The sequence below is a fragment of the Stegodyphus dumicola genome, chromosome 7 (assembly GCF_044657685.1).
Source record: "Stegodyphus dumicola isolate Sdum_Otavi_A_Nest chromosome 7, ASM4465768v1".
NCBI lineage: Eukaryota > Metazoa > Arthropoda > Arachnida > Araneae > Eresidae > Stegodyphus > Stegodyphus dumicola.
The window spans coordinates 177,664,337-177,686,833 of record NC_140774.1 but is presented as its reverse complement, the minus strand read 5'-3'; the positions used below and the strand labels follow the sequence as shown (position 1 = coordinate 177,686,833).

Sequence of the window (22,497 nt, the reverse complement as noted above, 5' to 3'; positions counted from 1 at the left end):
TTTGTTTTATTGGGAAAAAAGTGTAGATATACCTCAAGTTCGTTTTTGTTCCCTCTTGAAATAGCGTTCACATGAATGCTGAAGCATGCTGGTCCACTTATATGTGGAGTTTTGTCTCTAAATGTTGTGGAAAATGTTTACATGATGGCAAAAATTAAAAAAAAAAAAAAAAAAAAAAACTTGCCGACTATTTTTGTATTTTAGGAGCACCAAAAAGAAGATTAAGAAAATCCGTTAATTATTACCGTTAAATTAAATATTGATAATAAATTGTGTTACTATTTATTTACTAGCATAAAATATACATAGATGTAAAAAAAGAGTGTATATTGGCACAATATATGTTAAATCTGTAAGTTCCGTTGTAGAAACATAAGGATTTTTTTATAGCAGGGGATGTGAAAAATGAGCAGTGCCCTCGCCAGGACTTGAACCCTGGACCTCTCGAATACGCGCTAAGTGTGCTACCGTTACAGCACAAAGGCTTGCCGAAAGTAGTGAAAAAATACCTTATACTGTTCTGAAGATTTGTGTTGTTGTTTTATCTGTGAATTTCATGGAAGAATGGTTGTCAGAGCCTCAAGGAGGTTGGATTTCTATTTCAACCCCAGTTTTGAGAAAGAGCATTTCGAGGGGTGGTCCGAGGGTCTCCCACCTCTCTTCCCCTACCACCAATCCATACGAGAGGACTTTCGGCTCACCATATATTTAGAGTGCCCTCATGTCGCCAAGACACTATGCATTTACAAAGATCCATGCCTTCTCTGGGATTCGAACCCGGGTCATTCGGTGGGCTCCTTCTATCCACTTATACCGTCTGGGCGGCTAAAGATTTGTGTCTTTCAGAAAAGATCGAATGGACAAAGAAGAATGGATTTTGAAATGCGTCTTGCAAGTTTTACGTAATTCCGGTTCTTATGGTTGATTTGTGGCTCATTTTCTAATTAACAGGTATAGCATTAACAGGTACAGCATATTCGAACCCTCCCAGAAATTTTGCGAAAGATTCGAAATTTGGAAACTGGAATCTTACGCTTTACATTGTTCACATCTTTCGAATCCTTAAATCATTAGACTTTGAAAAGATATATTTTATTTATTTCCAGTAGAAGCCTTCTTTTTTTTTTAAAAAAAAAGGGGAGCGCAATTGTAGCAGTTTTAATACACTTTGAAACACTTATGTCATTTTGTGGCGACCTTCATTGCAGCACTGTCAATATTCTGGAGAGAATTTAGTGTTTAATTTAATATTTACCTTTTAAAACTTGAAATAATCCTTTTCTTCCTACATTTGCTTTCATTAAAAAATAAAAAATTACAACTGTTTCTCAAATATTTTATTTCAAATTATGTTAAAAAACTTACCGTCAAAAGTTGTAATTATGCACATAATATATTGACTTTCATTTACATGTTAAAAAGTATAGTTGTATTTTTAAAATACGTATTCTTAATTTCTTTTATTAAACGCAGATTTTAAGTAGTATTTTATTTAAAAACTTCTAAAAATAAGCAAAACGTTTTGACTCTTCTCATTGTAATAATATGTGAAGGGTTCGAGAGATCGGAGAAATTTCTAGGATTTACATTTTTGGGAAATTTAGGATTAGTCGCATGTACATTAATTAATTTCATTTAGCTTGTCTTTCTTAGCACACGCAGATCAATTAGAAAAACTTTTCTAAAACATTTGACAGCTGGTATTAGTAACACATATAAAATTTACAATTATCTTAGTATAAAAAAAGATGCTATCCATTAATTATTGACAGGCGGATATTTCATCTTGCAGACCAAGGACATAGAAGTCACACAGATCTGTGAGCCTGTCCAATATAATGCCTACCATTAAATCTCTATTGCCAAACTGGTCCCTTTCTTGGGTGCAGGGCAGGCGGTGGGTTCCTTGTTCTCTGCAGATGAATATGCATCGAGTATCAGAGGCTAGCCTGCACTGGGGCCGATGTGTAAAGAAAACGGTCGCCCATTGTTGTTTGGTCTCAAATCTGTATTCTCTGCATCATACTGAACGAGCTGTCGTGTGGCACGGAAAAAGCAGGTTTTATTGCAAGGATACGAGATCTTAGAGCCCTGTTTTCGTTTTTTTTAGAGTTGTAATTGGCCCTCAGTTAATTGTTGTGGACGACTATGCTCTTCTACGTAGGGCTAATATGGTGATTTATTTTCTGAACCGGAAGGTTTGGTCAGCTAAATCTCCAGACCCGAAAAAGAATATGTCTTGAACGTTCTTACGAAAAAAAGGGCAACTAGCTATCCATTCCTCCGAGCCATCCAGAACCTAAAAAGAGCGTTGCTGCTGTAGAGAGACCAACTGCTACAGGGACTGATAATGTGCCCCATTTCCAGTATGAAGTCACGTTATGTAATCTATATGACTGTTAGGGATGTCTACTTTCCCACGCACGATCATGCGTATACCATGACTGTTGTATAACATTTGTTTTGTGTTATATCAAGCTATGTCCATATTTTCGTTAATAGTTTGCCCATCGGTTCTGGAGATAATCGATCGAGTGTGAAAATTCTCTTAATTTTGAACACCAGCGTATTTACTGAAAGAAATAAGGTAATAAAAATTTTCTCTGCTGTTGTATTTGTGTAAGAGTTTTACCACCAAGTTTCATAAATATTGTATTTTTTAGGAAAATGGCTACGTACATCTCTTGCTAAACGGGATAGTTTCGTTTTCTCTAATAACGAATAAACTTAGAGTTGTAACACAGATTCATATGTATTCTAGTTTTCATCAGACTAAATCTCTTATAAAACCTTTTTGATCTTGAAGCTTGAATCTGTTATTAAGACACAATAACACGCCGAATAAATACTGATTCAGAAGTCAAACAACAAAAATCAGCGTTAATTCACAAAATTTTCACAGGACTAGTTTCGATGGTTTTACCGAACCATCATCTTCAGCTGCAAAACCGCAAATGAACAAGATAGGAAATAATGTTTAGATAAGATAAGAAAGCCTGGACAAGAATAAGCAAGTGGCGCCATCTGTTGGCGAAACCAGAACTAAAACATAATTTCTCTAAAAGCCGAAGGCAAATTTGGATTGGAATTAGGATCGTTAACTAGAACAGAAAGATTTTTATGAATGTGAAATGCCTCTAGAAAATCCAGTTCTCCAATGGAAGATGTTTTTTGAATAATTTTGGCAGCAGAAAAATTGAAAGTGTGATTTTCTTGTTCATTTGCGGTTTTGGAGCTGAAGATGATGGTTCGGTAAAACCATCGAAACTAGTCCTGTGAAAATTTTGTGAATTAACGCTGATTTTTGTTGTTTGACTTCTGAATCAGCACTTGAATCTGTTGCTTATCATGGGAGCAATGCTAATTGGAAATGTTTACTAGCCTGTTAATAAAAGAATATGAAGTATTTGTATCTTTATTTGAAATCCTGTAGTTTATTATTTGATTTCGTATTTATCTGTAACGAAATTTTTAATGCAGGTTAGAAACTGCGTTTTAAAAATTATGCTTTAGATAGATATTTATAAATAAGTTTGCATAAGTTATGAAGTGAAGTTAAAAGGTGAAATATGTTTGTATTAATCTAACCCTAGCGTTAACAAATCAGCCATTATTATAACACAGAAGTTTATTTTAAGTGTTGTCACGCAGTTAAAATTGAAATAGTTTGATGTAGTTAAAGATTTACGAATGCTGAAGGTAGTTTGTGACTTGGTTAATTTATTTCCATTTTTTGCAGTGCATCTGCACATATTCAGTTTCACTGTTCAGAAAAGCAACATACTTAAATACTGGGAACTGTTAATTTATCTTTGATTTTCTTTAGCCAGTTGATGCTAAAGAAAATTCTCAGTGGCTTGATGAATTTTTTGCATAATGTTTCTTAGAACAGCATGGTTTTTTTGCATGCCACTTAATTGGGTTGTGTTCATATTGATTTGCTATTTTTTAAGAAAAGCATGCGCTTTTATTTAATTCCTCCTCCGAGCGTTCAATGTCTCTATAGTGATGCAACTAATCAAGATATCTCCCAATTTTGTTCTTATTTTGGCCAAGGTTATGCCGTATTTTATGTTCAAATTTATAGACTAAATACGGATTGTTTAAATATTTGGTCAGCATAAGAACTTCCTGGCATGAAAAAATAGTGTAGGTTTCTCAGTCACTGAAGCACTTGGTGTCAATTAATATAAATTATTTGTTTATACAGGAATAAACAATCAAGTTTAAAACAGCTTTCTCATCTCGGCAAGTGCTGAAGCCCGGTCGATGGCGTATGAAAGATTGCCAGCTCTGATTGCTGAATTGTCCTACAGTAAAAGCGATGGGGACAGACATAGAACGCGAGCAAGGGTGCAGGAGCGCTTTGATGTATGCAATGCTAGGCTCGATCAACTCGTAAAGGAAAATCGAGAAATTATATCAAAAGTTGTGGAAACTAGCAGTAAAACAATTCAGTTGGTGGCAGTCGCTAAGTTCAAATGCCGCTCACTGAAAGAACGAATATTGGCTTGCAAAGAGAAGCTTCAATGTAAGCAAGATGATCTGCGGAAACTTTGGCTAGAATCTCTTCAGCACCAGTGTGCTCACAAAATGCTAGAACAAATTGACAATCTAAGAAATGTTCTGAGAGACATAAATAACGACTTGCATGATAAAAAGTTCTTGCAGGCCACGGATGTTCTCGCATCTTCATTAAAGCTTATGGAAAGCGAAGACTTTCGTAATACCGATGGTCTTAAAGATATAAAGTCAGAGTTGTATCGCCTCCAAGAAAAAATGTATTCCGTAATTTTAGATGAGTTACGCCAGGAATTATATGCATCAGCTTTCGATGGTGCGTTTAGAAAGTTTCAGGAACAGATGAATGTAACGAATGGCGAAATTGATTGCCATGAATCTCCTGTGAATGCGTTTACAAGATGCGTAAGTGAAGAAAATTTTGGTTTGGCACATGTTGCTACCCTTTTGCATTGTATTACAGTTTTAAAGAAGTTACCAGAAACAGCTGAATTTTTAAAGGAACGATGCGGCGAAGAATTTTTGAATATCATTAAAAAGGCGTCTATATTTTCATATGATTATATTAAAAAATCTTCGGATATTCCGGTACTAGATTTACCCAGTGAACAGCAATATTCATATATGGTCGGTTTGCTGGAAGTAATTTTGGATATTTTTAGGCAGATCTTATTAAATCACAAAATGCTTTTGTGTGTTATGAAAGAATCAGATGCTTTTGAAGGATTTTATCAGATAGACAATATTTATTCACAAATTCAAACCGCTGTTGAACATTTCATAGGTCGGTATTTAGAACTCCAGCCTTCAACAACGTCACTTCGCAGAAATACTTCTTTCCTTTCTAATTCTGAAAATGTATGCGATTGGTCGTCGTTCTTTCTGCCGAAGAAGCATTACGAAAATAAACAACCTGTGCTTTTTAGCTTCAGCAATTCCTCTCCCGAATTGGGCTTGGACACCCAGAAAATCCAAGGAGGAAACGAAACTAACAGGTCTGAGAATGACTCCAGGAAAATGACAATGGTATGCAAACCAGCGCTTAGAAACATTGTTTTTATATTTCGTCCCCTTAAATCTTTCATTACGGAAATAGAGAAATCATTGCAGTTGGAGCCAGGCATATATTGCCCGTTACATGTCTTTTTGTCTGACTGCGCTAGTTTATTTTTAGATCAAGTGAGCAGTGAAGTCAACAGAGTTTTCGGGAGTCTTTCAAATACAATGGAAGCGTGGAAAGTTGTAGTAATTAATGAAAATTTTACATCAAAAGCTGGTACAGAAAAACAGATTCTAAGCAGTACTTTAATCTTAAGTAATTCCTTAAAAGAATTGCAAGATTTAATAACTTATCTGCCAGATTACGCCAACCATTTTTTACACCTTATGCATTATATAATTTTAGATTACAAAGAGTTAGTTCACAAAGCATTTAAAAGTTTAATTGGCGAAGATCAGACCATACTCAGCGCTTCATGGGCCAGAGATCCAGACATAAGACGCCTTCTAAAATCCTTTTCAAACTGGAAGTACATGCAAGGTGGGGACTCAAATGATATTATAGAATCACCGGAAGAAATTCGTTTAAGAAATAAAGAAGAATCGGAATTGCTTATTCGAAATCTGCATTCGGAAGAGCTGTCTTCTTGGGAAATTATTAGCGATCCCAACAAACTAACTTACCTGTCTCTTCTGCAGGAAAGTTTAGAATGGTTTACACCCAAGATCTTTAATTTAATAAAAGGTTTTGAACTTGAGGATTCTGTCGCCGTTACTAGTGAAGAATCGAAAGATATTGATGTTGAAACTATTTCATTGATAATGATGGGCTTGAAAAAGTTAGCTAAAGAGTACGATGATTTGGCGGACGTGTGTCTGCTAACACTTCATTTAGAGGTACGAGCGCACTGCTTTTATTACCTTCTAGCATTCTCTGGTCGTGATCCAGCCACAGATTATAGTCTTAACCAAGAATTGGTGAATTCTGTACAAAATTTGTCTTCAGATCTCTTAAAGATAGATGAAACGCTAATGCCATTTTTATCCACAAACAAACTGAAATATATATTTGAGGGCGTTGGCGAACTGTTAGCATCAATTGTTATATTGAATATTGCAAATCTGAGCAAAATCAGCGATAATCTATTCCAGAAAATACATCGTGCCATTTTTATTTTACAGTGCTGTCTGGGTAATATAATACTTACTAGAGAGTTATCATTAGAGAGAGCTAAACAGTATATTGATCTTTTGAACTTCAGTTATAATGAGATACTGAATCAGATTGTTGAAGAAGGACCGAGGTTCCGAGAACACGAGTATGCTTCAATTTTTAGACTCATATCTTCTAAAGGAGGTGATACGAGTCCTAACATGTTAAATGATAACTTGCTAAAATTAGCTCAGATTTTTAAAAGAATTTCGGTCACGATATAGCGTTTTTTACGTACTCTCAATTTCTAGAATTGGAGAATGGTTTCCTTTGGAATATTTCTTCGAATATAAGTTCTCAAAGCGGCAAGTTGTTTTCCTTTCAAGCCTTAGAACATTTCTTTTTCATGACTGATAGTTATCCTTTGTCTGCTTAGTTTCGTTTTTCGCGTTTTTCCCTCTAACGGCGGTGGTTTGTTATGAAAAGGAACTGAAAATTAAATATCAATTTTAGAAAACTCATGTTATTTGTTGAAAGTATGGAATGGATTTTTCTTGCTATTTACATATTTCTGATGTATTTTCGCTTTGTTGTGAAACACACTAAATGTTCTAGTGTATGTTCAACTGTTGTATGATAGTTATTTTGAACTTTGAGCGAAATTTGTGCTATAAGATGCATTTTGTAAAAATAAAACCCTTTGAACATGTTTCTCTCTCTCATTCTCTCTTTTGTCTGTTTCTTTCTTTTTTTTTTCTCATATCATTTCTGCCAAATAAATATTAATCGATTTCATTTAGGGAATGCAGATTTTACATGACACCAATATAGAGTTCATTTCATGATTTATGATAAAGTATTCAGAGAATGGATATATGAAGAAAATAACAGCCTGACTAACTGGAAGGAAAAAGAATTATTTGGTTTAGGAATTTAAATAATATTTTATGTTAAAATTTAAAACCATACATGAGAGTTATATTTGGTCATTCTAGTCATCAATCTTCAGAACTGATAACTGATAAAATTCAAATAGCGTATTAATTATGCCTCGATATTTATTTTTATTTGAATATTTAAAATACTATGTAAATCCAGAATTGAACTTTAAATTGGCTTTAATAATAAAATTCCACGAATTTCGAGAGAGCCTGACACACATCTCTCTTCATGAAAGAACAAAATAATTCCGTGTTTATAGAAAATATATATTTAAATAGGTTAAACAAGCAAGTGATAATAAAGGAAGCAGCAGTTCTAACGCCGCTTATTGAGTAAAATAGGAAAGGAGGTTATAACTTGTGCAATAAAGGTTTTAAATGATATTAAAAACAGATTTTAATTAAAATCATTAATATAAGTTGATAGGTTTTGCTAAATGGAGAAGGCTTTAAGAGTATCTAATTTACCGATTGAGGAAGTATTTTTTTATAATTTTAGGTGCATTGAATTTAACAGAATGGTTAAGGGATGTGCAACTTAGTTTATTCCTTCTTATAGTTTCTTCGAAACACATATATTTTTTCTATGAAACCAACCTCAATCATAAGTTGAATTTTCTAATTTTAAATTTTGGTGTATTTCCTTTGCAAACGCACATTAGTTATATTTCTTCAGTAAAGATAATATATAATTTTTTACACTTATAATACCTATTTTAAAGGTTTCAACATCCACCACTTCATGTGAAATGGCGCAAAACATTTACAGTCTGAGCAAAGCTAATCAGAAGGTGTATTCTGAAAAGGAAAATCCATAGGAAAAGTGCATATCTGCCAAGAAATATTTTGCATAAAAATACGATGTTAGAGATAAGATATTCATTACGTATTACAAAGATGCCAAGTGTTCCTGTTTTATCGGGAGATTCCGGTTTTTCATTACCTTCCTTGTAGATGACCTAATCTCCCATTTTTTAATTTTTAAGCCCTTAGTAGGGGAATTTGCTAAAGAAAATGTTTCTCAGAGATAAATAAAACTTAATAATGAAATTTAAATTTTATAAAATTTATTTCCCCGCTTCAGTGATCTCCAGCATAATTTTTCTATTGAATTTTAATTTGGTTTGAATTAACGTAATCTATTGTAAACATTTGTAGAACCTTTTATGAAGATTCAACCAATGTTTGATCAATAAATATTTGTGTTTAATTTTATTTTACATCAGTTTATGGTTGGTAGATTACTAAGATTATCCACGCAGTAGTACAGGGTGGTAATAATTTACCCTACTTAGACTTACGTAGAGCCCGTTTTGATACACCTATTTAGTTGAAACTTGGTATATTCGTTGTTATGGACCACGGGGAAAAGAAAATAACAATAAAAACTATTTATCAGTAGAAACTGACAATCAAATTTCGACCCCCAGCTGAGAAGGGAGTACACTGAGAACAAAAAACGTAAAACTTTATTTAATCATAGAATTTGTTCAGTTTGTATTCTATTTGTGGCAATCACACGTTCAAAGCGTGTTATAGGGTGTTTAACAGTAGCGCAGAGGGATTCTACATCAACTGCAGGAACGTGCCGTGTCAGGCATAGACCGTATGCTTCATCCATAGACATGATCTTTTAAGAATCCCCACAACCAGAAGTCACAGGGATTCAAGTCCAGGAGGATGGCAGTCGGAAAACTTCTCAAAATTATTCGATCGCCTCCTAAGTGGTATGAAGCAGTGCCTTCACTGGTCCTGTGATGTGAGGTGGTGCACTACCTTAGGTGAAGACAGCAGGCCCTAAACTTTCTCGTTCTTATAAGGCAAGAGTGACTTGCTTTCGAAGAAGTTCGCAGTAATGAGCCATCTGTGATGGAACACTTTTGAGGTTTGAGGGCCTTGCGGAGTGTTCTCCTTTGAGAAAAAGGGACCAAGAATGAAATCAAAAGCAAAGCCATATCATACAGTAATGTAATCAGGATGCAGCGACCGTTTATGTACAACATTAGGACTTGCAGTACCCTTTTATGCGACAATTTTGAGTATTCCACTATACTGAAAAAATGAAGGCTAGCAGCATCAGTGCGTTTGTCCGGGTCTGTAGGACGCAGCTCTTGCAAAACTTAAATGTTGCGTGAATACCACTTTACAATGGCTACCTTTCGTACTATTGAACAAAGGAGAGACAAATCACGTGACACCGCTTGAGCACTTATCGAAGAATACTGGGAACCGGATGCTCTTTTGAAGACTGCAAGGACTTATTTCAAATTTCCATTTGAAATTCGTTTCTATCCTTTTCTCGCTGTACCCAAAACTCTCCAGTCTCTTCAAATTTAGTAATCACCTTTTTCAAATCATGCTTCAACACAGGCGTTATCATATAAGTGGTAATGTATGATTCACTTTTATGAATTATTCAATCATACAAGTGAATTTAAGCGATTTTGGAATTCTTTCGAAATGCCATCACCGCGCAGCACGAAAAACTTCCCTTCCCTATCCGGACCTTTCGATTACGTGTCGGACGTCTTTCCGGGTGCTCCACGAAAGCATACGGAGAGGAGGAAAAAATGGCGTCGCCTATTATTATTATGGCCATAAGACCAATTTGTTTGGTTAAGTGGGTCGGGCTGCCCCTGCTTCAGTGGTACCAGCCCCTGCTTCTGGTACCTCATATACTATCCTTACTGTGGATAAGTTTACCCAGTCGCCAACTCCTGGTGGTGACGAATTATCGTCCACTACGTTTTCAGTTTTGACGCCACTTGAATCATTAGGTTATATCGATGACGGAACATGAAAACTGTGCAGTGCCCTCGCCGTGGTTCGAACTTTGGACCTCCCGATTACACATCGGACGTGTTTCCAGTTATACCACGGAGGCATGCTGAAATTAGGGAAGGGCATGAGGGAAAGAATGCCCTATGCCTTTCATACCTTGTACCTAATATCTTTCACAGATTTTTCTGAATTTTAAGATTTTATTTTAAGAAAAGAAAAAAATGTTGTCTGTGCAATTCCGTGCATTATATAATGACTGGGTAAATTTTAATTTTTTTCAGTAAACCAGCTAGAATGGTTTCAAATATTTCCTAGGCTGCTGTAGTACGAAACACTCATGCATCCGATCTATTAAACTGATGTAGAATGTAATTTTACTTTGTATTGTACTTATTACTTCGTTCCCCAGTTGTTTTTGACACTGTGCTTATTACCTTGTTTATTTTTATATTGTTTTTACTACCTTGTTTTCAAGTCATTTTGCCAGATGCTTTATAAATTTCCCTTATCAGCATGCATTTGCATGAAAGAATCTAGAACTAATGAAAATGCCATTAAGGTTCAATTTTGGAGATTTTAATACCTCGCATTTCAAACAATGAATTTTCTGCTGCATTTATCACGAGAAGTGTTAAGTGTCTGTTTATGATTATAAAATTGCATATATATCTTAATCTTATGTATTTGATATGTGTCTTATCGGAGGACAGTATCGAAAATTATTATTGATTATTTCGAAAAACGTGGTTCTTTGAATTAATCTAATTTAAAAAGCCTTATTTTCGAAACGTACCAAGTTTCTGTTCGTTCTGAAGATAACTATTTAGAGAATTTTACGAGAATTACACTACAATTGCAATATTTCAGACATTTCTTTAGTTTAATCATGCTATAGAGTTTAATTGTTATGTGTACTGCGCATATTCTTAGTAAGATTGACGTCGAGTGCAAAAATAATCGCAGTACCTTAAATAACTTGATGATTCTTTGGATGATTAATTATATCGCATAAATTCTTTATGTTAGAGCGCGTAATTAATTTAGTCTTCGCATACTTGTTCCTTTTTTCACTCAGTGATATTTCCAGTGATTTTCTCGTGTGGTGGCAGTTATGTAGATTTCTCATAGTTAGACACGTCAAGACGTTTTCGCCTCTATTTTGTGAAGCAGTCATAGTTTGCTGTGCTAGAAAATTCTAACTTCCTTTCTGGAATTTCTGTTTAAATATCATTCATGAAAATTTTACAGTAATTTAAATAAAAGCCTAACTAAGAGGAGGGCATAATTTAAGATGCATTTTTGTTACTGGTGCCAGATATCAGTATTTTCTGTTGGCAGCTGTTCTCTTTCAGAATATTGAGACATTCTTTAACAGAAAAAAGTTATAGTTCAGGAAAAAGTTATAGTGCGATTTACATGGTGGTAAATGGTTAAAAATGTACAGAAAAAATACAATCAAATAAAGACAAGTATTTACATAAACTTACAACATTATTTTCTAAAATTATTACTTACATAACACAAATTTTACTTTTTACGCTATCAGAAAGCTTTGCTGACATAATTATAAATTTTAAATCACTGATTTTCAGCGAAGCTTTCTCCCCTTCTTCATTAAAGTAAATTCCTTCTGTTTGGTGAAATATTTTGTAAATAGAATTCTCTTAGACAGGTGAGTCCAAGATGTGTTGCATAATAAAGTTCTCAAGAATCTCCATTTTCGGTTTTCTTAATTGTATATAAAATGGGAAAAAAAGCCATCTTTCTTTTTTCTGAAGAACTGATTTATGGATTTCAACCCAAATTTTTTAAAAATCTAAACAACTAATTGAAGATTATTAATTTAAAAAAGTACATTCGTAACAGTAGATGATATTTAATTCATTGTAAGAATTATTTTTAATTTAAAACTTTAGTTTTTTGAAACGACACGGCTTCTGTATTATCTCCCCATTTTAACTTGGCTTTGACAATGATGATAGAAGAGCTGTTGCCACCTTCGAAAGTCTTTTACTATAATTACAATTAACTTAGAAATTGTTTAATTAATGATTAAAAATTTAAGAGCATATTAGTTTCTTGCAATTATTACTTTTCTTTCACTAGATTCACATATATAAATAATTCCTTCGTAACGTTAATAATACTGAAAAGCTGTCGGAATTTATCATTCAGGTTTTGCGATTTTGGGTCTTGAGAGGTATTGAAAAAAGTAACTCTACTTCAAATCTAACAATGAGAACCACTTCAAATTAAAGTTGCTTCAATTGCGGCAAAGCCATACTTCAAAAGAAGACGTATTGTTATATGTGACCATTGTTTTATTACTATGTTACAAGCGATTATAAAGAAGAAATTTTAAGCATGGAAATTAAATAGCAGATTGTTATTTCAGAAATTCGCAAAACTTTTTTTTTTGTCCTAAGGGTTGCTTTTTAAAAAACGTGTCATATCTTTTAGTTGTGAAAGGAGAAGAAAATAAAATATTACATTTTAATTTATAAGTCGTTCAAATGTTTAAAAGTTTTGAGCTGTACTTGCAGTGCAAATATGATAATGTGTCTGCTTAAATGTTGAGGGTCGAATCAATCTGAAGCTGGGTAGAGGTAGAGATGCTCAAGTTTCTATTTTTAGCTTGTCAAAGTTGCTTATAATTAGTTGACCACTGTATGTGATGCATTGAATTGGTGAATACGTTGGTAAGGCCTGTAACTAAAATTTTTACTTTAATCCTTGGTAAAATATCAATTAAAGAGTTGTTCCAGATTGTAAAATCATTAATATCAGTATTTAAACTTAACTACTATTTCACATATCAGTATTTAAACTTAACTACTACTTCACGTATGATTTTCAACTTAATGTTTATGATTTCCTTTTTCCTGTTGTTGGAATGGCAACGCTGGTTGTTTCTTCTAATGATGATAGAATGTAGTGCTATACTTACTTGGTGCTTTGTAGCTAGCAGTGCTAATTTTAAGGTACATTTAACGGAATAACTAGTTGTTAATTTTTAATATTATTGTATTTATTCTTCTGGGGAACTTATAGTTCATTTGAGTGGAGTGATTTAAAAGGCATCCGTTACGTTTTGTTTTGCTGCTGTTATTTACAAAAGTATTTATGTGTGCAGTATTCAAAGTCAGAAAATAAACATGCACATATTTTATTCTTTAAACAAAATTTTCAATAAATTATACTGTCATCATCGAATTAAATGGACATAAATTTCCGATTTCACGGAAAGGAATACATGCAGTGCCGTTTTAAGAATATAGATTATTAATTAAACTAAATGTAAAGGAAAAGTAATATACAGAGTGTTTCAAAAAGAATATACGTATTACGAAGTGTTATTTTGTCCAAACTTTCACTGCACCTCGGCTCGGCTATTGGCGGAACGAATACATAGTCTAGTTTATATTAATAGCCGCTAGATGTCAGTTGTCCTCTGTTTTGCGTGGTAATCGTCACATGTTTAAAATGGCTACTCCTCAGAAAAAACCAATTTGTGTTCTCGAGTTTGAGAAGTGATATTCCGTGATTACAGTGCAAAGGCGTTTCAAGTTGAGGTACCAAAGTGATCCTCCGAATGGGTGGAACATTCGCAGATAGTATTGGCAGTTTGCAAATACAGGATGTGTATGTAAAGGATGTATGATGTGTACGAAAATGTTGCAAGAATTCAAACTGCTTTCCAACGTAGTCCTTCAACATCAATTCGTCGAGCCAGTCGGGAGTTACAACGGCCTACAACAACAATTTGGCGTGTTTTGAGACGTCGGTTGGTTATGAAACCTTACAAGTTACATTTGTTGCCGGCTGTGCAGCCTGATGACAAACACCAACGTGTGGCATTTTGTAACGAGATTATTGATGCTATTGAAAATGATAAGACTTTCGCACAACGCATCGTGTTCAGTGATGAAGCGATATTTCATGTTAGTGGTCATGTAAAGAAACACAATGTTCGAATTTGGGCCCTACAGAACCCACATGATTGAACATGTGCGCGATTCGCCCAAAATCAATGCGTTTTGTGCGATATTCCGATCATTTGTTTACGGCCCATTTTTCTTTGATGGAAACACGGTTAACGGTCAGCAGTATCTCGCTATGTTGCAAAAACTGGTTGCTTCCGAGACTGCACGAAGACAGTTTCATTTTTCGACAAGACGGGGCACCCCTCACTGGTGTCGCCAAGTGCGTGATTATCTGAATGAAACTCTACCGAACCGTTGGATTGGTCGTCAATGAGCTGGCTACTTGGCATGTCTCAGCTAGCCTCCACGGTCACCGGATTTGGCACCCTGAGACTTCTTCCTGCGGGGTTTCATTAAAGACAACGTTTATCTACCACCACTCCTGCAGAACCTGGAAGAGGTGAAGAACCGGATCCGTAGTGTCATAACATCAGACGGACATGCTTGCCCGAGTATGGGTGGAATTTGAGTATCGACGTGATATTGTTCGTGTTGCTGATGGAGGACATACTGAACATCTGTAACATCTGTAATCTGAACTTGAGAGGTTCGTACATATGTGTGTAAAGTTTCATATTCGTATGTCATACAGTTAAATAAAAATATATGCACTCAAAATACGTATATTCTTTTTGAAACACGCTGTGTATAGAGAGACAGTCGTTTTAAAGCAACGCACAAACGATTATTCTACATGGAAGTGTGTATGTATGACGTTACGAATATATTTTATTGATTACAATAATAGTAAAAATGTTTATAAATGTTACCGATCAGATATATAAATTATACGAATTATATGTAATATAAATTCCGTCATTTAAATGTATTTCTGAAAAATGAAATAAAGGAGTAAGTAATGAAATAAAGGAAATAAACTTACTAAAGAGGTATCGTTGGCTGCTGAATTATGCAGGGTTTGCGGGGGGGGGCTAGCATACCGCGCACTTCCAAATCTGCATTACCTTCCCTGAAACCTTGTAGAGTTATTAGGTTTTCTTGAAGCAGACGACGTGAAGAATGTGTACTCTCTTCGCCGGGACTTGATCCCTGGACTTCTCGAATACGTGTCGAGTATGATTTCAAATACACCTCGAAGACATGGATGGAGAAAATATCTTACATACTTCCCCTGGCTTGTCAGTAATGTTCCTCATAGGCCGTTGTGTGTTGTCCGCTCTGGCGGCAATTCCAAGCTGAATATTATGTACGCATACTTCCCCTTTTGAAGTGGACCCAGTCGCCAAATCCTGGTGGTGGCGAATTTTCATCCACCACCTTTTAGTTCAGGTGCCATTTGTAAAGTCATTTTCTAATTTAAGTTTTCTAATTTTACATCGATCATTTTTATGATCGATTAAATATTCAAAATGATCAAATAAGTAGATAAAACTTAATTTTAATTTTAGAACATTCTAAATAATTTATAAAGTTTTGTCGTAAAATTTTGCTAAAGTGTCTTAAATTTGTTACAAATAATTTCACTTAAACAGAAATTCTTTGTTGCATTCCTACATTTAAAATTCATCATTTTTGTACTTCCCTACTCTCATTGTCTTCAAACTTAAATACTTAATGATGTAATAAAATCTAACAGGAGAAACCTGTAGAAGAACTAAATGTTAATGAAATTAGTAGTAACAAGAATAATAAGTAACCGGAATTTCGGTATAACATTGAGTAAATTTTCAGGACCGTAATTTCGAATGTTAAATAGAAAAAAATTAAGTTAAATGATAGCTAAATAATTTAGCTAGATTCGAAGTAAATGATAGAAGATTTTTATGTCAGTCAACTTAACTTCTAGAATTTTTTTATGCTGCTTTCGCGTAGGTACATGTTTCTTATATTCATTTTGAGCCCAGCAGCTGAAGAGGAAGTTTTTATTTAATCTTCGACACTGGTAATACTGTAAATTTACTCACACTATACGTTGATTCCTGTTGCTTACGATTCTCTCTAACATATTTATATTGCTTTAAAATCTCTCAGTTTGTTTATCAATCTATATTTAAAAAAAATTTATTGATAAGTATTTGTGCCGTATGGAATGACAACATCTTCTAGAACTGCCGGTGAGCCTTATCGCAAACACATTCTAAATGCAAAATTTTAATTGTTAATGTAGTCAACTTTGCTGATAGAATAAGCATACTTGATTTCGAAACTGCTTTGTTAAATTGCAACCAAACCAAACTAACTTGAAGTTAAGTTCTCTAACAGGAAATCTGATATGTAGTATAATTTTAGTATATACTGATATTCATACCAGAGTAAATTTATATTCTGCGTAAAACTTGCCGCGACTGAACATTGTACATAAAGAGAATTTTACATCAGTTTAATTTTGCCACTAAACGACGAAAATGTCTAATCAACTTTTCTTATTCCAAGAATCCTGAAACGTAAGTAGAAACTCCATGTATTTACTGTCGCAAACTAAGAAGTAGAAAATGGTTAAATATGGAGGGGATCTTGAATTGACGAGATGACAAAGGATTGAAATTCGAGCAGCGCGATTTGAGCGACATCTGTTAGTCGCATTGTGCGCTAGATTTTCTGTTTTGTTTTCAATAACCGAAAACAAAAACAACGCTGTGAATTCTCTTTCATTTGTACTTTTTTAATGTCCCCTTTGAAATGGATCTTTTTTGTTTCTGTATACACAAATATATTAAAATATATCTAGGAATACTTATTTTAACGAATATGTTTAGAAGTGCCGATAACTTTTGAAAATTAAATTTTTGCTATTATATTTTATAAACAAATGTATAATTATTGTTTCATACTTGTTGTAAAAAATAGAAATGTATCTAATGGTTAAATTTAAATTTTCACTCCTTCTTCTTTATAATCTGAAGAATTCTCTGTTTCAAGTAATGGTATTCCAATCACTGATGTATAATATTGATAATAAAGACAGACAGTGGACTTAAAATACAGTACTTTTTGCAACATCTTTTGAGGCAATTTGAATAAACAGTATTTGAGTTAAATAGATGCGTATGAAAGAAGTGACATGTATTTTCTTCAGTTAAATAAGAAAATGAGAATATTTGTATTTTTTTAATATTTATTTTTGTCAAGAAAAGACCATGTTAATCCTCTTTGAAACAAGTTTCATCAGAACTTTATTCTAGAATTTAAAAAAAAAAAGTATTCTGAAGATTTTCTTCATCTTCTAGCTTTATGTTAATCATTGTAACGAAAAAGAAGTTTAAAAAAAAGATTGGTTTGAGGAAGGAGAAGGAAAAATAAAATAAAAATAAAATATCGCTACGCCTTCTACCATATGAAAGCGCCCCCTATCGACCAACTGTGACTTCGCCGCACGTTTTGAGGTTACCATAGCAACGGACAACCCTTTTCCGATACCGAGCGTTGCAGAAGTTACCCGCCGTTACTCTGTGCTGAAGAGACAAGTTGAAAAAAATTTTTTTCGTCTTACTTTTAATCTGCGCCATTTCCAAAAGCATAACCCTGGTTCTTACATTATTTCTTGTTATGTTCTTTAATGGTAGCCATTTCTACTTTGCACAAATAACAATTTCTTTTCTGTGCAACGTATTTTGTTAAGCTTATACTTCATCGATTCATTGTCTTATCTGTAATTTCTGATTGCAAAATTTTAACAAATTTAAAGTTGGCAATAGTGATATATTATAAAGATCGCACTTAACATGTATATACTGTAATAATAACATAGAAAATTTAAATGTAGTGCCATCTTGATTTTACGGAAATGTTAGCGTTTTTAAAGCTAAAGCATTTAAACAATATGTGAGAAAATTAAATGAAAAAATAAAGCTCTACTATAGTGGCCTTTAAAGATAGTCTTTTAGTCGTGAAATAGCTATGCTTTTGTGTATAGTGCCTTTTTGCAGAATGCAGGCTTTGTTCTTTAAGCTCTACTGTAATATTTAAAAACATCTTTTTTAAATAAATAAATAAATAGGAATTTTTGGCCATTCAAGCTTAAATGTTCTGGTTAAAAATTTAATTAATTAATGATGTTTTTAAAGTAAAGAAAACTAAAATTCGTACTTTGAACGTCAATAGAATTTCAGTAATCTCACGACAAAAGCACACAAACGTAGGCTCATCAATTTCGCTGAAACTGTGCATAATTATGCAGAGCCTTATGAGTACACCTCAAATTTCTTTGTACACACCGCTCAAAAATAAGCAAAAAATTGAAGCCTAAAGTTGTAAATAACGTTTGTTTGCTGTAACCCCGACAGCGTAGTCAGTAACGTTCAGTGTACATAAGCAAGCGTAGTCAGTGTGCTAACATAAGCAAGAGAATCAACCCTAAATGTTTAAGCAATATAGTTCAATTTAAGTTCAGTTGTCTGCTGTAACTCCGACAGCATGGTTATAGTTTGTTACTTTATAATAAACATTTCTTTTATAATAAACATTTCTTTTTCTCAAACAATGATCAAAACCTGTGCGACGATAACAGCAGACGTCACAATCGCAAAAGAAGGGAGGGTCGTTATGACCTTGAAGTGCCTATTTTAAAACAATGAACTATAGTAACGTGCGAACAAACGAAACACCTAAGTTCAAATCCAGCTTCTCGTAGCTTTTTCCCCCTCTCGGTATTATTATTTCAACGATATTTTATTTAAAAAAATAATTAAAATGTTCTTTAGATACGTTGAACCATGTTCTAAGATTTTTTCTTCTCTTTGATGATAATAAATAGATTTATTTTATTGCGATTATTTAAATATACCCAAAATTCATCTATTGTGACAACACTTTTCCATTTTTATTCGAATAATTGTTTCTCATAGAAAATTCTGAAGCGCATTCTGCTTTCGGCGATATATAATGGAGGAAGATGATGAATATTACGCTATTTTTCGCCTTTTCAGACATTCAAATCAGCATTAATAACTTTGTGTAGAGTTGGCAATGGCCATTTTAATGATTATGCCGCTGTCCTTTAACTTCGCAGATTTTCTTTTAACATTAAAGTTCTTACTTTTGCCGCATTCGAAACATTTTGTTTTCTTTGTTTGAACAAATTTGTCTCCTTGAAGCCAAACTTTGACTTCCCCCCTTTCTTATTGACAATACTATCTATCATTCCTTTAAATACAAAAAAATCATGACGTTCACCGCATTTTTTAATAACTAAATGCGAATAATTTTCTTCGGAAAGAGCACAAACAGCCTTCCGTCCATTGCTTCTTTAAAAGCGTCTTTTTGCACGAAAAAAAAAAATTGTCAAGAAGCGGACGATAATTTACACTTCCAAAAATGAAGTTGCAGTTAATTTTTTTTTTTTTTTCCCCCAGGCAGACGATTTTTTTATAGCAAAGCAAAATCGTCTAAAAAATGTGTGAAGAGCCTCTACAGTGTCTCACAAAAGTGATGGGACACTTGTGCTTTACAAAAGGAAACTGTAGTAAAATAAATTTAAAAAACACGTAAAAATTTTTGTGGGTGTGTTTCATACTTAAATTTAGTAACAATTATTACATACCACACATTTTCTCAAAATATTAAAATGTTAATTTAAAGAAAATACAATTGTTTAGAACGGAGCAAAAAATGGCTCACTTAAGTGATTGGATACTCACGTAAGTGATGGGGCATTTACTTTTCCATCAAATATTTATCAAAAAATTTTACTTTTAAAAGGTTTTAATATTTTTTGTATTTCCTTTTACTTTTAAAATGTGAATTAATCTTCTTGGGATGGATTTGACTCATTTTTTGTGATTTCTGGAGTGATTTTACCCCATTCTTCTTGAAGCACCAATTTTAATTGTTGTTTTGAAGAAATGGTGTGTTTGCGAATTCTTGATTCCAATTCTTGCCAAATATTCTCTATGGGATTTAAAACTGAAGATTGCGGTGGTGTTTTTATTATATCAGGACAGTTATACAGCAGCCAGAGTCTAACGTTCAAAGCAGTGTGCTTGGGGTCATTGCCCTGGCAGAATTTAAAATCGTTATGAAGGTTCAATTTTCGTGCTGAAGATTTCAAATTTTGATTTAAAATGTCAGTATACTTGTACTGATCCATTATATTGTCAATAAAAACAAGATTACCAACTCTATCGGACGACATACACCCCATACCATAACTCCTCCTCCACCATGTTTTATTGTTGGCAACAAGTTCTGTTTGCGAAATTCTTCCCTGGGTTTTCTCCACACCAAGATTCAGCCGTCAGAACCAAATATATTAAATTTACTCTCATCAGCAAATATAACTTCATTCCAGTAATCAGAATTCTTATTTATGCTGAATTTTGCGAAAGCCAGTCTGAGTTTTCTATTCTTTTCACTTACGAAGAATTTTTTCTTAGCTGCTCTACCGTGATATTCAGCAGATCGAATTACTCTTCTAATAGTCTCAGGATTGACAATTATCCATATAAACGCTTGTAAATCAGCAGCAACTTTAGGAGCACTCATTCTTGGATTTTGTTTAATATTTCGAACGATAATTCGCTTTATTCCATTGGATAGCTTTGATGGTCGGCCAGGTCTTCTTTTATCCTGAATCATATGATTCTTTTTATATCATTTAATGATATTGAAAACTGTTGAATAACTCAAGTTAACTGTTTCAGCAGTTTCTCTAATAGATTTTCCACGTTCAATATGCAAATTAATAACTAATTTTTTAATTTCAGGCAAAATTTCTTTTCATTTAGCATTCATGGCTGCACAGAGCTAAAAAAACACAAAAATTCGAAAACAAACTGGAGAGAAATATTGCAGACGATTTTATAAATTATTGCCAATTGCTTTTGAGTAAAAATAAAAAACCCCAAAATATTTTTATTGTAGTATGTTGTAGTATCTAATGGTGTCCCATCACTTATGTGAGCCATTTTTTGTTCCGTTCTAAACAATTGTATTTTGATTAAATTAATAGTTTAATATTTTGAGAAAATGTATGTTATGTAATAATTGTTACTAAATTTAAGTATGAAATACACCAACAAAATATTTTTACATGTTTTTTAAATTTATTTTATTACAGTTTTCTTTTGTAAAGCACAAGTGTCCCATCACTTTTGTGAGACACTATATATAAGATGCAAGCTAGTTTATTGACAGAAATACGATGTATAAACGTCTATTTGATGAAATTCTAACATTCAAGTGCACGTAGTAGAAAATGCATTTACAGAAATTTTCGTTGCATACACATTAAATTCACTAGTTGCTTTTAATCTGCGAATGACTTTTCGCAAATTTAAAAATATCATTTACAGAATATTTTGCAGTCATTTGCGAATTTAAACGAAGGCTTCGGTACGTTGAATTAAAGTGAATTGGGATTTTATTAATCCGTAGGGAGTTAATAAAAGCAATGAAACGAAGTTCTTAATGAAAAATGGCAATTCTGCCTGAGGGGCCGCTGTAAGAAAACGCGTCACATGATCAGCAGTCATTAAATGTTAACTTGGAAATGAGCCAGATTGGCTTGGTCGATTTGCATATAAATACATCTCTTGCTGTGAATTGTTTTTGATATTTGTTGTAGCAGCAATATGTCGGAATGGAGTAATTGAAATATATTATTTACAAAATAAATGGAATATTTATATTTATGAAATATTTATGAAGTGTCATATTAGTGATATTAAAAAATATATATTTTAAAACGCGTTGTTCTTGTTTCGATTTGCAAATAAACTACTTTTTCAATTATACCAGTTTATCTTAAAATCTAAGTAGAAGCATTGTGTGTGTGTATTTTAATTACGGCAAAGCACACTAGGGCTATCTGCCTAAGGGGAGGGATGCCTTTCGTGGAGGACTTTCTAAGGGAAACTGGCTCGTATACACGTTACACATGGGGAAAACCACGAAAACACCCATGCAGCCAGCCCGTTCGCGGGATTCGAACCTCGGACCGAACTACCAGTGTTCAGCGACTTTACCGCTCGGCCGCAAGTAGAAGCATTGTATTTTGCGTTTAGATTTATAAGTGTAGTATATTATTATAATTAAATTTATGTATTCTTTCAACAACTTACTTGAGGTTACAATCTGTACTTGCTTGAGGAGATAATCGAAGTGCTAATAGCAGGATAAATAGCAGGAGCAAATCTTCAATTAATTTATTTTAGCTCATCTA

The 22,497-nt window shown here is 33.5% G+C and overlaps 1 protein-coding gene across 11 annotated transcripts in view; it reads left to right on the top strand.

Moving 5' to 3' along the window:
• Nucleotides 1–22,497, top strand: part of LOC118191624 (exocyst complex component 4-like) — a 785,372-nt gene that overhangs the window by 318,384 nt on the left and 444,491 nt on the right. Inside the window, exon 2 of one of the 11 annotated variants that reach the window (XM_035355407.2) lies at nucleotides 4,211–7,382. The exons of the other annotated variants lie outside the window; for them this stretch is intronic. Coding sequence (XP_035211298.2) covers nucleotides 4,270–6,957 — 2,688 coding nt within the window. The 5' untranslated portion in view covers nucleotides 4,211–4,269 and the 3' untranslated portion in view covers nucleotides 6,958–7,382. Of the gene's footprint in view, nucleotides 1–4,210; nucleotides 7,383–22,497 lie in introns of those variants that run through there. 11 annotated transcript variants of the gene reach the window in all.